This window comes from Odocoileus virginianus, unplaced genomic scaffold, assembly GCF_023699985.2.
Source record: "Odocoileus virginianus isolate 20LAN1187 ecotype Illinois unplaced genomic scaffold, Ovbor_1.2 Unplaced_Contig_25, whole genome shotgun sequence".
NCBI lineage: Eukaryota > Metazoa > Chordata > Mammalia > Artiodactyla > Cervidae > Odocoileus > Odocoileus virginianus.
Window position 1 is genome coordinate 1,109,380 of NW_027224342.1, and position 15,695 is coordinate 1,125,074.

Consider the following 15,695-nt stretch of genomic DNA (forward strand, 5'->3'; position numbering starts at 1 on the left):
GAAAAATAACACAAGTCTGGATGCACTGGGAGGGTAAGAAGAACTGTTTGACTACTCACATCACCTTACCCCAAGGCAGCACAGTTTATGACTAGAAAAGATTCTGGCCCATGATTTCTCCCAGGAAAGTGCATACCTGAGCAACTAGGTTCCCCAGGTAGAGTACTGAATTGTGAACTGCATGACTGGAGGTGGGGAGGGGGAAGAGGCTGGGAGAGTGGCAGACAGGACTCTCAAAAGGGATTAAGGGAACATGGGTCCTACTAAATGTCCCATGGGGCGCCATCAAGAAGCCCACCCATAAGCCTGCCCATAAGTTGGGCATCCTCCAACTACCTATGAGGCATTTCAGCACTCCATGGGCCTTACACACACCATCAACCTGTGGCCAGTTCCTTGTTAACATTCCTGATGGTGAGTGAACACATGCAGAAAGACTTGCTGGCCCAAATCTGTAGGCCATGAGAGACCACAAATTTGAGCAGTAGTGCCATCTTTGGGAAAATAAAAGGGAGGCTGTCAGCACTTGGCCTTGTGTTTTGCAGGATGATAACAAGGTATACAAGAGTAAGAATTGTGTCATAAGAAGGAACAATAAGTGCTGAGCAAGTGCATCCATAGAAGACCTGAGAAACTGTCAGAATCTCTAACAGGGCTGATTGAAAATAGTTTGGGAGGAGGTAACTGCTACTTCAAATGTGAAGATAGCAACACAAAACTTCAAGGAAACATGACACCACCAAATTACAATCATCTTCCAGTAACCCATCCCAAAGACATGGAGATATAGGATTTACCCAATAAAGAATTTAAATGGCTATTTTAAGGAAACTCAATGTACTGTAAGAAAACACAGAAAGACGTCAATTAAATTAGGAAAACTATACTACATGAATAAAACAAGAAGTTTAACAAAGTGATAGAAATCATAAAGCCACAAGACATTCTGGAGCTGAATAATAAAATGAATGAATTAAAAATATAATAGAGAACATCAACATCAGAATGGATCAAGCAGAATAAAGAATCTAAGATAGATAGCTTCAAGGATTTTGAAACTATCCAGCCAGAGGAGAACAAAGAAAAAAGAAATTTAAAAGAATGAAGAAAGGTACATGACCTATGCAATGTCATCAAAAGAAACAGTTTGTGAATTATTAGAGTTCCTGAAGTGAAGAGAGAGGAGGACAGAAAGCTTATTTGAAGAAATAATGGCTGAGAACTTTCTAAATATGGAGAGAGATATGGATATAGAAGTTCATGAAGCTCAAAGTTCATCAAACGAACTCCACTGAAGAGTTCCTCTTTAGGATTCATTATAATAAACTTGTCAAAACTCAAAGAGAAAAATCTTAAAAGAAGCAAGAGAAAAGAAGCTCACAACTTAAAAGGGACTTCTTATTAGGCTATCAGTGGATTTCTTAGCACCCTTTGAGAGAGTGAGATGATAATACAAAGTGCTCATAGAAAAAAAATTACCAAACAAGAATACTCTATTCAACAAAGTTATCCTTCAGAAACAAAGGAGGGATAAAAGATTTTCCCACACAAACAAAAGTCGAGGGAGTTGATCACCACCAGATCTGCCTTACAAGAAATGTAGAAAGAAGTTCTTCAAGCTGAAATGAAAGGATTCTAATTGGTAATACGAAAACATACAATATACTGGGGTAAAGGTAAGTATATAGTCAAATTCGGAATACTCTAATACTGCAATATGGCACTGTGTTAACCACTTAAATTTAGTATAAATGCTAAAGGAAAAGAGTATTAAAAATAACCATAGCTAAAATAACTTGTTAATGAATATAAAATATGAAAAGTAAATTATGAATTCAAAAACAAAGTGAAAGTCACTCAGTCATGTCTGACTCTTTGTGGACTGACTGTATAGTCCATGGAATTCTCCAGGCCAGAATACTGGAGTGGGTAGCCTTTCCCTTCTCCAGGGGATCTTCCCAACCCAGGGATCAAACCCAGGTCTCCCACATTGCAGGTGGATTCTTTACCAGCTGAGGCACAAGGGAAGCCCATTTTTTTTGTTTTTGCTTTTTTTGCTTTTGTTCAAAAACAAAAGGGTAAGTTGTTATATGCAATCAAAGTTATCAGCATATAATAGACTGTTATACCTACAAGATGTGTTATGTAAGCCTCATGATAACAACAAAGCAAAAACCTACAGTAGATACACAAAACATAAAGAGAAGACAATCAAAGCATACTATTGCAGAAAATCATGAATTCACAAAGGCAGGCAGTAGGAGAGGAAGAAATGAACAAGAAAACTATAAAACAGCCAGAAAACAGTTAACAGGGTAAATCCTTACCTATTAATATTTACTTCAAATGTAAATGAATTAAGTTCTCCAATCCAAAGACATAGAGCAGATAGATGGATTAAAAAAACAGAAGGGACCAAACTACATGCTGCCTATAAGAGACTCACTTTAGTTTTATGGTCACACATAGAAAAAAATGAAGGGATGAAAAAGATATTCCATGCAAGTAGATATCAAAAGACAAGAGGGGTAGTTATTCTTTTACCAGATAAGACAGGCTATAGTCCAAAAACTGTATCAAGAGACAAAGAATGTCATTATATAATGTTAAAGGGATTAACTCATAAAGAAAATATAACAGTCATAAATATATATGCAGCCAACATCAGAGCACCTAAATATATCAAGTAAATATTAAAAAAATCCAAAAGATGAAATAGACAAGAGCATAGTAATAATGGGGGACATCAATAGCTCACTTACAACAGTGGGTATATCATCCAGACAAAAAAGTAACAAGGAAATGTTGGTCTTGAACTATACCAAATGAACCTAACAGACATACAGAACATTTCATCCACTAGAATCAGAATACATATTCTCAAGCACACATGAAATACTCTTGAGGATATATCATATGATAAGTTACAAGATAAGTCTTAGCAGATTTAAGAACATCAAAGTCATACCAAGTACATTTTCCAACTACAAAGTTATTAAACTAGAAATAAGTAACAAGAGGAAACTAGAAAATTCAGACACAGAGATTAAACAAAACACTCCAAAACAACCAATGAGTCAAAGAAGATATCAAAAGGGAAATAAAAAAACTATCTTGAAACAAATAAAAATGGAAACACAGCATTCTAAAACAAATGGCCAACAGGTACACAAAAACATGTTCAGCATCACTAATCATCAGGGAAATGCAAATCAAAACCACAATGAGATATCACCTCACACCTGTTAGAATGGCTATTATCAAAAGGATAAGGGATAAGTGTTGGCAAGAATATGGAGAACAGGGAACGCTTGTGCAATGTTGGTCAGAATGTGGACTGATCCAGCAACTACACAAATGGTATGCCAGCAACTACACAAATGGTATGGAGGTTTCTCAAAATTAAAAAAAGAACCATCATAGGATCTAGTAATCCCACTTTTGGGTATATCCAAAGGAAAAGAAATCAGGATCTCAAAGGGATATGTGCATTCCCATGTTCACTGAATTATGTACAATAGCTGAGATATGGAAACAAGTTTTGATCTACAGACAAATGGATAAAGAAGATGTGGTACATACATACAACAGAATATTACTCAGCCAAAAGAAAGGAAATTCTGCCATTTGTGACACTGATGGACTTGGAAGGCACTATGCTAAATGAAATAAGTCAGACAGAGAAAGGCAAATGCCATATGATATCACTTATATGTGCAATCTAAAAAGGCCAACTTCATAGAGACAGAGTAGAATGGTGGTTGCCATGGGCTGGGAGGTAGGTGCAGGAAATGGGGAGATGTTGGGCAAGGGTACAAACTTGCAGTCATAAGATATATAAGTTCTGTGGATGTAATGTATAGCATGGTGACTATAGCTGACAACACTGTATTATATACTTAAAAATGCTAAGAAAGTAAATCTTAAATGTTCTCACCACATAAAAGAAATTATAATTATGTGAATGATAAAAAAGAATGAAATTCTGCCATCTGCAACAACATGGATGAACTTGGGACATTATGCTAAGTGAAATAAGTCAGAGAAAGACAAATACTGTATATGTGTGCGTGCTAAAGTTGCTTCAGTTGTGTCTGACTCTTTGCAACTCCATGGACTGTAGCCCACCAGGCTTCTCTGTCCATGGGATTTCCCAGGCAAGAATACTGGAGTGGGTTGCCATGCCCTCCTCCAGGGGATCTTCCCGACCCAGGGATTGAACCCATGTCTCTTACATCTCCTGCACTGGTCAGGCAGGTTCTTTACCACTGGCACCACCTGGGAAGCCCATGAGATCAATTATACACGGAATTTAAAACAATTCAACAAACTAGTGAATATAATAAAAAGGAGGGATTTTCCAGGTAGTCCAGTGGCTAAGACTCCATGCTCCCAATGCAGGGGGCCTGGGTTTGATCCCTGATCAGGGAACTAGATCTCACATGCTGCAACTAAAGATCCTGCATGCCACAACTAAGAGTTTGCATGCCGAAACAAAGAATTCATATGCTGCAACTAAAGATCCTACATGCTACAATGAAAAGCCTGCATGCCACAACTAAGAGTTTGCATGCTGAAACAGATTTCACTTGCTGCAACTAAAGATCCCACATGCCACAACTAAAGATCCCACATGCCACAACTAAGAACCAGTGAAGCAAAATAAATAAAGAATAAACTAATGGTTACCAGTGGGAAGAGGAAAAGGTAAAGGGGCATTATAGGGGGAGGGAATTAAAGGATACAAACTATTAGGTATAAAATAAGCTACAAGGATATATTATACAACACAGGAAGTATAGATAATATTTTATAATGACTATAAATGAAGCAGAACCATTAAAAATTGTAAGTCCCTATATTGTACACCTATAACTTGTGTAATATTATATAGCAACTATACTTCAATAATAATGAGGGCAAGAGGAAATTTTTACAGGGGATGGGCAGTTTATGGCATAAATTGTGACAGATTCATGGATGTATAATTACCTCCAAACTCATGTCACATACATTAAATATATACAGCTTTATAATAAATAAATAATAGTTTAGTATATAATAATAGTTTAAAAAACACAAATGTATCACAGATCTAAATGTAAAAGTTATAACAATAAAGCATTTAGAAGAACACATAGGAGAATATGTTCATAATTTAGATGTAGGCAAAGTTTCCTTATATAATAGGAAGAAAGTTAATAACAATAAGAGGAAAAATGGTAAATCAGACTTTATCAAAATTAAAAACTTCTTTTCACGAAAAGATAGTTAAGAAAATTAAGAGGCAAAATAAAGACTGGAAGAAAACATTCATAAAATATATATCTCAACAAAGGACTGGCAACAGAAAATATAAAAAGCATATACCTGCAACTCTACAAGAAAGACTGAAAATGATTTTTGTGTGTGTGTGTGTGTGATGTGATAAGATTTATTTATTAAAAAAATTTTTTTTCATTTATTTTTATTCATTGGAGGCTAATTACTTTACAATATTGTAGTGGCTTTTGCCATACATTGACATGAATCAGCCATGGGTTTACATGTGTTCCCCATCCCGATCCCCCCTCCCGCCTCCCTCCCCATCCCATCCCTCTGGGTCTTCCCAGTGCACCAGCCCTGAGCACCTGTCTCATGCATCCAACCTGGGCTGGTGATCTGTTTCACCCTTGATAGTATACTTGTTTCAATGCTGTTCTCTCTGAACATCCCACCCTTGCCTTCTCCCACAGAGTCTAAAAGTCTGTTCTGTACATCTGTACATCTGTCTCTTTTTCTGTTTTGCATATAGGGTTATCGTTACCATCTTTCTAAATTCCATATATATGCATTAGTATACTGTATTGGTGTTTATCTTTCTGGCTTATTTCACTCTGTATAATGGGCTCCAGTTTCATCCATCTCATTAGAACTGATTCAAATGAATTCTTTTTAATGGCTGAGTAATATTCCATTGTGTATATGTACCACAGCTTTCTTATCCATTCGTCTGCTGATGGGCATCTAGGTTGCTTCCATGTCCTGGCTATTATAAACAGTGCTGCAATGAACACTGGGGTACACGTGTCTCTTTCAGATCTTGTTTCCTTGGTGTGTATGCAAAAGGAAACTATAAGCAGGTGAAAAGACAGCCTTCAGAATGGGAGAAAATAATAGCAAATGAAGAAACAGACAAAGGATTAATCTCAAAAATATACAAGCAACTCCTGCAGCTCAATTCCAGAAAAATAAATGACCCAATCAAAAAATGGGCCCCAAAGATCTAAACAGACATTTCTCCAAAGAAGACATACAGATGGCTAACAAACACATGAAAAGATGCTCAACATCACTCATTATCAGAGAAATGCAAATCAAAACCTCAATGAGGTACCATTACACGCCAGTCAGAATGGCTGCTATCCAAAAGTCTATAAGCAATAAATGCTGGAGAGGGTGTGGAGAAAAGGGAACCCTCTTACACTGTTGGTGGGAATGCAAACTAGTACAGCCACTATGGAGAACAATGTGGAGATTCCTTAAAAAACTGGAAATAGAACTGCCATATGAAAATGATTTTTAAATGGCCAAACATTTGGAAAAAACACTTCACAAAATAAAATATGAAAAGTAAATAATCACATAGAAAAGTGCTAAGGAGATGTAAAATAAAAACTATATCACCACAGGACTAGATAAAAATTAAAACAATACCAAGTGTTGGTGAAGATGAGGAACAACCAGAACTCTCACATAGTAGTGGTGGGAATACTAAATGCTACAGCCACTTTGGGAAAAGCTCTAGTAGTTTCTATTCTAACTAATCACACACAATCACCATATTACCTACTAATCCTAAATCCTAGAAATTTACCCAAGAGAAATGAGAAAATATTTCCACATAAAGAGTTATTCAAAAATGCAGTTTTATTCAAAATAGCAAAAACTAGAATTTCCAGGTGTCCATTAATAAGAGAATTAATAACCAAACTATAGCATATTCACTCAGTAGAATACCACTCAGCAATAAAATAGAACAGATTACTGAGACATAAACGATGAAAATGAATCTCAAAAACAATGCTATGTGAAAGAAGCTTTCCACAAAAGTACATGTCGGAGGACACTGTTTACATAAAGTTATAGAAGAGGCAACAATATGGCATAAGAAGTTTAGAAGAGGGGTTAAGCATGGCAGAAATTAACTGGGAAGGAGTATGAGGGAGCTTTCCCAGGAGATGGTAATGTGCTCTATCTTGATATGGGGTTAGGAACCATTAGTATACACACAAAGAGCCAGCAAGTGTATAGTTAAGATGTGTGCACTCACTGTATGTAAAATGTACAATATAAGGAAAGTTTGTAAAAATATTTAACTCTAGTTAATGATATGCATGTTAAAATATTCAGGGGACACACACAGATGTCTTAAAAACATGTTAAAAATATGATAGACTGAAGGATAGATAAGAGGGATAGAAAAAAGGACAGATATGTGATAAAACAAGTGTAGTGAGATGTGAATGGTAGAACCAACATTGTGCAACTTTCTTGCATGCTTGAAAATGTTCATAATAAAATATTAGGGGAGCTCCCTGGTGGCCTACAGTTAGGATTCCAGCCTTTCATTGCCATGACCTGGGTTCAATCACTGGCTGTAGAACTAAGATCCCACAAGCTGCGTGGTGCAGCCAAAAAAAAAAAATAGGGCAAAGGTGGGGAGTAATGAAAGAGAAAATAAAAAATGAAGAGACAGTACAGACTGATAAAAAGGAATCATCAGTGAAAGAGAAGGACACGCAAAGTATGACATCCTGAAAACCAGTTAGAAAAGACATTTCAGAGGAAGGAACTGTCAATGGTCTATGGCATAGGTTCTGAAAATCCAAATAGTATTAAAACAGGCCCACTGAATGTGGCTGTAAGAGGGGTGTGAGTAAAGGAGAGTAAAAGCCACAGCAAAGTCAAGGGAGAGAAAACTGTTGGCGAGGAAGCAGAGACAGTAAATAACAACTCTTAAGAAACTTGGCTGTGAAGGAGACTAGAGACAGGGCAGCAGCTGAAGGAGGATGTGGGGGTCAATACACTGAACAACAATAGAGCATGTTTCTGTGTGGGTGGCAATGATCCAATAGAAAATCAAGGGATGTCAGGAGTGCCCTGAAAAGATGTGTTTAACTCAACTCTCAGTACCTGTAAATGTGAACTTATATAGAATAAGGTATTTGCAGATATAATCTAGTGAAAACATGAGACTGTGCTATATTAGGGTGGGCCCCAACCCAATGACCAGTATATCCTTATAAGAAGAGGGAAGGATGAAAAGAGGAACTGGACACAGATACACAGAGACCAGAAAAAACTTTATGAAAGAGTGTGGAGGCAGAAATTGAAGTGATACATCTACCAGCCAAGGAATGCCAAGGACTGCCAGCCACCACCAGAAACTGGGAAGAAGACAGGAAGAATTCTCCCCTAGAGCCTTCAGAGAGAGCATAGCTCTGCAGACACTGTGCTTCAGAAGTCTAGCCACCATAGCTGGCAGAGTAAGTTGCTGTTCTTTCAGGCCACTAAGTTTGTAGCACTTTGTCAGGGCAGCCCTGGGAAACTAATAATACAGGGGAGAATAATGGTGAAGAGAAACGGGTGATAAGGACAGAGGCGATATCCTTGAGGTGACATGGAACCATTTCCAAGAGGAGGGGATAGCCTTTCAGAGGATCAAGGCCACCCTCTTCCATTGAAATGAGTATAGCATCATTGATAGAGGACCTCGACAAATTAGGGGTTTACCCAGAAGCTTTGGACAATAAAGAATGCTTCAAAGAGCTTTGTAATAGCTTCTCTGTCTTTTTAACTCGCACCCAATATGTAGCTTGCATATTAAAGCTTCGAGTCTTCCTCTAACAAGAACCAACCCATGAAACAAATACAGCAACTCTCTGCCTTCCAAAAGGAGTCTGAGAACAAAGAGCAAGTCTTACCAACAGGAATAGAACCAGATGCTCAGCCAGTGTTTGTCAAAACAAAACACAACAACCAGACACACAGCCTGGTGATCCAATCAGGAAGCTCCTTACCTTGAGCTGCTGCTGGAGCTCGCTGTTCAGACGGGCCAGCACTGCATTTGCCTCTTTATTTTTGCGGATAGCAGTTTGAATAGCCTTCTTCTGTTTGGAAGACTGCCTATTAAAAAGTACAAACAGTTCAGTGACACAGAACTTAGAGATCCAGATCTCTGTGGGTCAGAACTCTCTGATTCATGAGAAGCGCTAAACTAACAAGGGGCTAACATCACAGAGCTCCAAAAATAAAATCATATATTCACAGGCAGGCAGGCACATACCAAAGGAAATAAGTTTCTTGGGATGAATTATTTACACTTGAAGCTGTTTCCATTTTACAACTTGAAGAAAAGCTGCAAATTGGGCCTTTTCAAACACGTTTTGTTCCATTTATCCAAAGGCATTTAATAAGCATTTCTTCCTGATAAACGACATTAACTGGAATACCCTTTTTGTGCAATCATTAATGGCATTTCAAAGACCTGCAGGTGGCCCTGTGGGCAAGTCTGAAGGCAAATAATAGAAAAACATCCTTTTCAGTAAAAATCCTACATTAACTTAGTCAACCTACATACCTCTCTTTCATTTCTTTATTATTAGGCATGAATGCCTAAGTATGTTTGTGTGTGAGTGTGTGTGTGCAAGTGCATACACCAACATACATCTGTGGCACTTGAGAAAAACACAAAATTGTTTTAATATCAGTCTTTCCAAAGTAAGTCAACAGTAAATTCACAGAACAGGTATAACTAAGGTGACCACACACGTCCCAACTGGCCCATTACAGTCTTTGCTTACACTGCCTGACGGGCCCTAATTTTTCTTAGCAACTACTTTCCCCCTCAAAACCGTCAATGTTGTTGTAGAACCTACAGCCTTATATCCCACAGCAAGAAATACTGAATCCTCAGAGCAAAAGGACCATCTAAGTTCCCCTAGAAAAACAAACATGTTTGTGATCCCTGGGATCCCTGGGAGCCAGGAATCATTGTGACCACTGGAGAGATCTGATGACAGTGTACAGAGAATGTATACTATACTAGCCACTCTATTCACCTGTATAAGACATACTCCCTCTCCAACAAGTTTAAACATTAGTTTTTTACCCATAAATAGGCAGGGAAGAAGCTCCAAAATATACTTCTTACAAGATTTTTACAAGATTGGATTTCTGGTTTCAGGACAAGACAGAGTAGATACATTTCTCTCTAGTCCTCCCACTAAATACAGTAAAACACTGGACATAATATACAGAATAATATAAGATGACTCTGCAAAGTAGAGTGAAGAAGGCAAACCAGCTAGGGAACTTGGTACCCAAGGAAAGAATAGCCACAAACTGCCTGGGTTTTCTTTTTCACTTCATATGTATCCCATAAATGCCAATGAGAGCAGACAATAAAAAGCCTCCCCAAAATTCTGCCCTCTCTAGCTGAAGGACTGGGAAAGGGGCAGCCCAGCAAGACAGAAATTTGATACACTATTCCTCCTGAATACAGATGCAAAATCTTTAATAAAATATTAGCAAATAGAATTCAGCAATATAAAAAAGAATTATAAATCATGACCAAGAGGAGTTTATTCCAGGGATGCAAGACTGATTCAATATTTAAAAACCAATCAATATAATTCATTACTTTAACAGGTGAAAAAGAGAATCACATGATCAGATAAACTAATGTAGATTTTTATAATTTTATTTATAAAACTCACTGAAATTCTTAGATATACCACAACATATATAGAACTTACATGCTGAAAATACACAGCACAAACGAAAGAAATAAATAGGATCTAAGTAAATGGAGAAATATATGTTCATGGATTGAAAAACTCAACACAGTAAAGATGTCAGCTCTTCCCAGGTTGACATAAAGGTTTAACATAATTCCCATGGAAATCCCAGCAAGATCTTAGCAGCTCAAGACAAAAGTATTCTAAAATTAAATGGAAAGTCAAAGGAACTGGAATAGCTAAACAATTTTAAAAAATACTAAGTGGGAAAAATAGAAGACTTATTATATAGCTATAGTATCAAGTGGTAAAGTAATAAAGATAGCAATCAAGACTGTGTAGTATTGGCAGAGGGAAAGACACATAGATCACTGGAACAGAATAAAGAACCCAGAAAGAGATTCACACTAGTACAGATTAGTTTTGACAGATGAGCAAAAGCAAGTCAATGGAAAATGAACAGCCTTTTCAACAAAAGTGCTGAAGCAATTCAATATCCATAGGCCAAAAAATGAATCTTGACCCAAATCTCACACTTGATATAAAAATTAACACAAAATGGATCACCAACCTAAATGTAAAGTGTAAAATTATAAAACTTTTAGAAGAAAATCAGGACCTAGAGCTTGGTGAAGAGATTTTAGAGGTGACAAGAAAAGCACAATCCATAAAAGGAAAAGAAATCAGTAAGTTGGGACTTCATCAAAAATTTTAAACTTTTGCTCTGAAAAGACTCTTTTAAGAGAATGAAAAGATAACCCACAGACTGAGAGAAAACATTTGAAAACACAGATGTAACAACTGATTTGTATTTAGAATATATGAAGAATTCTCAAAACTCAATGTTAAAAAACAATTCAATTAGAAAATGGGCAAACGTGATGAAGAGACACATAACCAAAGAGGACACGTGATGGCAAATACATGAAAAGATGCTCTAGCTATTAGGGAAAAGCAAATTAACACCACCGTGGGATAGCACTACACGCCTATTAGAACAGCTAAATTTAAAAACTAGTGACAGTATCAAATGCTAGTGAGGATGTGGAGACACTGAATCTTATACACTGGTGGTGGGAAGATAAAATGGTACAGTCATTTTAGGAAACAACTTGGCAGTTTCTTTAAAAACTAAATATACATTTAGCACACAACCCAACAATCACACTTCTAGACATTTATTGCAGAGAAATGAAAACATATGTATACGTAAGAACCTGTACACAGATGCTCACAACAGCTTTATTTGTAATACTTGACAACTAGACACAAACAAAATGTCTCTGAATAGATGAATGGCTATATAGACTGTGGTACATACATAGCATAGAATACTTCTTAGCAGTACTGATTTACACAACTTAGACAGATGTCAAGGACATTATGCTGAGTGAAAACAAGCAAAGCTCAAAAGGTCACATGCTGTGTGATTCTATGTGTGTAACATTCTGAAAATGACAAAATTAGAGAGATAGAAAACTGATCAGTGGTTACCACAGGTAAAGAATAGAAAAGAGGATGAGGTAGGGGTGACTCCTGTATCTTGATTACAGTGGTGGTTACAAGACATACAAATGTGATTAAATGGCATAGACCTATACATATATACTGTCCCAAAGTCAATTTCCTGTTTTTTATATTTTACTATAAGTTAGGTAAAATGTAAGCATTGAGAGAAGCTACATGAAAGATACACAAGACTTCTTTGTACTATTTTTAAATCTTCTATGAATCTATAATTATTAGAAAATAAAAAGTTTTATGAAAATACATCTTGATCAGAGCTGGATGCCTCTACTTAAACAACTACCACGCTAAGTGTGCCGGCTTCAAGTTTTCCCTTCCCTGGGAATTGTCTCCATCCCCCTCCCCTCCTCTATAGGGACAGGCCCCAGGCAGACAGTCCTATTTGTTCTATGAAACAGTCAGCTCTGTTTTCACACTTGAACAGATGCTAGCCTGTGCTAAGCTTGCCCGATTCTCTCTCCCAGGGATTTGGGTTCCAGTTAAGAGTTTGGTTTAGCCTGCGCCCTACACAGTGAGTATGTAATATCTGGAGCCGAAGATGGTTGAGAAGATTTCACAGATAAAAATGTCAGAAAATACAGACGAATCAGGAGGAAAGCCTATAGAAATATGGTCCTCTCCCCCAATCCATCCATGTCCCTGGGTTCAATGAGTCACCCCTGTATTGTTATAATAATGAACACAGTTTTGCTAGCTCAAGTTGCTCTTTATGTTTTGCCACCAAATGAGCCCTGCAGAATGCAAAGACAGGATCCAGCTTCAAAAACCTCTCAAGAGTTCAGCAAAGGCGTCCAACTTGCCTCACCTCTTAAGACCTGCTTCTAGAGTTTGTCTAGGTTCTCCTAACCTTGTTACTCACTGTTCCAGGCTGGTCTCTAATTGGCCTGGTTTCCAAGGAGGAAAATAAGGGAGTAACAGTGAGGTGTTTCTTTTACCTGCTGCTGTTGTGCATCAGGCAATCTCTCAGTTTAGAACTGTACACTGTGAGGCTTGTACATTGAAGGTTATGTGGCAGACTGTCCTCCAATTATATTCTCTGCCTTCCTGTTTTCAGTAGCATCTCCTCCTCAGTTTGAGCTAGGCATATGGCCATGCAACTAAAAACTAGCCACATTTCTGTGTCTTCTTTGCAAGTAGGTTGAGGCCATATGGCTAAGTCTAGGTGAAAGGTATCCAAGAGAAATGATGTATGCTGCTTCTGAATTATGTCCTTAAAAGTAACTAATTTTCTCTCCATTTGTTCCCCTTCCCCTTTCTGGGACCTGGAACATGAACGTGTTAGAGGTGAGCCACCTCCAAACCCTATGGATAAAGGCAACCCTCACAGGATCTGAAAGATGATGACAGAAGGGACCTGGGTTCTGGACAGGTATGCTTCTGGACCACTCACCAACTCAGACTTCTACATAGGAAAGAAGTCAGTTTCTTTGTTATTTGAGTGACTGTTACCTCATTTTTCTCAATCAGCTGAACCACTGTTTGAAGGAATATAAACTGGGATCTCTAGATAAGAAAAATCTTCTTAGCCTTCACCCTGGACCCTGCTTTCTCCCATGGAATTCTGAGTACAGCTTCTAAGAAGTGAGTTTTTATTGCCTTTTCTCTTCTTGGAAATGGTAGGTTCCCATTAGAGATGCCAATCATCAATCCCACAGATATTCATTCTACTGTTGACAAACAGGAAGAGAGAAGGGAAACAGAATCCCAACCACACTGAGAACTTCATGCAGGCAAGCAGACCCTGCCACGCAAGCTCCGTGGAATGCCCTGGGGTGCCGCAGGACACCTCCTGGGGTTCCAGAGAAGAGCTTAGGCCACAGAAGCTGGCACAGGTTCGGTCACAGTATTGCCACACAACACCCTCTAGTTCTAAACTGTTCAAACAATTCTATTTTCCCAAAATCCATCCTTAGCAGATATATAAAATATGGGAAAAAACAATCAAGCCAAATTATTTCTAAGAAAACCCCACTTCTGTCCTTATAGGCAGTTCATTAATGATAACACAATCTAAGAGCTGTTTATTACTTATAACCTGGACTCAGCAGCTCACTTGGAGAGAATATTTTATTAGTTCCTCTCTCCTATATGGAGTAGACAATGATGGTATCCGAAGCAGAATTTGTTTCTTTTAATAGGTCAGTTCTAATGCTAATTTCCCCAAAAGCTGATGACCATTTTGCAACTTGCTTTGTGACTCTTTTCTCAATTTTCCCAAAGATGGTATATAATAACAACCATTCTAAATGCACTGGAGAGAGATTAACTTACTATATACCATAGATGCTTAAGGGCATCAGAGCTTAATTCTCTCCCAGGACCCTAACCAATAAAGGGCTATACAGATTAACCATCATGTGTCTGGCTGTCCTCTCTCCAGGTCTTAAAAATTATGAGTGTTAAGTTGCTCCTTATCACTCTAAAATGAACTGGTCCGGGACCTGAAGTAAGTCTTATACAGTTCCCTTATGGCAAAGCTTAGATCCTTGACATTTATAGCACTATTTGTGTTGCTGGCGGGTGCTAGCCTCTCTCACCCTGACCCCATGAGCTCACCTAACTAGTGAAAGAATATCATGGTGAGGGATAGTGACTGAACAGGCAGATAAAGCAAATGCTTCTTTTCAACAAATGCTGCTGGGACAACTGGAAATCCATATGCAAAAGAATGAAGCTGGACCCCTTCATCACATTGTATAGAAAAATGAGTTCAAAATAGACCACAGGGCTCAATGTAAGAGCTAAAACTATAAAGCTTGTAGATGCAAACACAGGAACGAATCTTCATGAACTTGATATGGGCCATGGTTTCTTAGATATGAAAGCAAAAGCACAAGGGACAAAAGAAAAACATTAGACAAATTAAACTTGATCAAACTTAAAAATATTGTGCTTCAAATAGCGTCATTATGAAAGGAAAAAGACAATGCACAGAACAGGAGAAAATATTTGCAAATCATATATATGACAAGGGATTTATATCCAGAGTATATAAAGAACTCATAACTCAAAAATAAAAAGATAAGTAATCCAAGAAAAAATGGGCAAAAAATATGAGTTGACATTTTTCCAAAGAAGTTATACACATGGCCAATAAGCACATGTAAAGATGCTCAATATCACTAATCATTAGGGAAATGCAAATCAAAACCATGAGATACCATTTCACACCCACTAAGATGGCTATGATAAAAACCCTAAAAATCAAATAACAAGTGTTGTTAAGGAAGAGGAAAATCTGGAACCCTCATACTTTACTGGTAGGATTATAAAATGCAATAGATACTGCCACTCTGGAAAACAGTATGGAAGGTCCTCAAGCTGTTAAACATAAAATTACCATCAGTCCAGTCCAGTATGAGTTGCTCATTCATGCCTGACTCTTTG

General features: G+C 37.7%; 1 protein-coding gene across 2 annotated transcripts in view; it reads right to left on the reverse strand.

The window, feature by feature from the left end:
- Nucleotides 1–15,695, reverse strand: part of REPS2 (RALBP1 associated Eps domain containing 2) — a 250,518-nt gene that overhangs the window by 6,543 nt on the left and 228,280 nt on the right. For both annotated transcript variants that reach the window (XM_070464477.1, XM_070464476.1), the window contains exon 17: nt 9,063–9,168. In XM_070464477.1, coding sequence (XP_070320578.1) covers nt 9,063–9,168 — 106 coding nt within the window. The remainder of the gene's footprint in view (nt 1–9,062; nt 9,169–15,695) is intronic.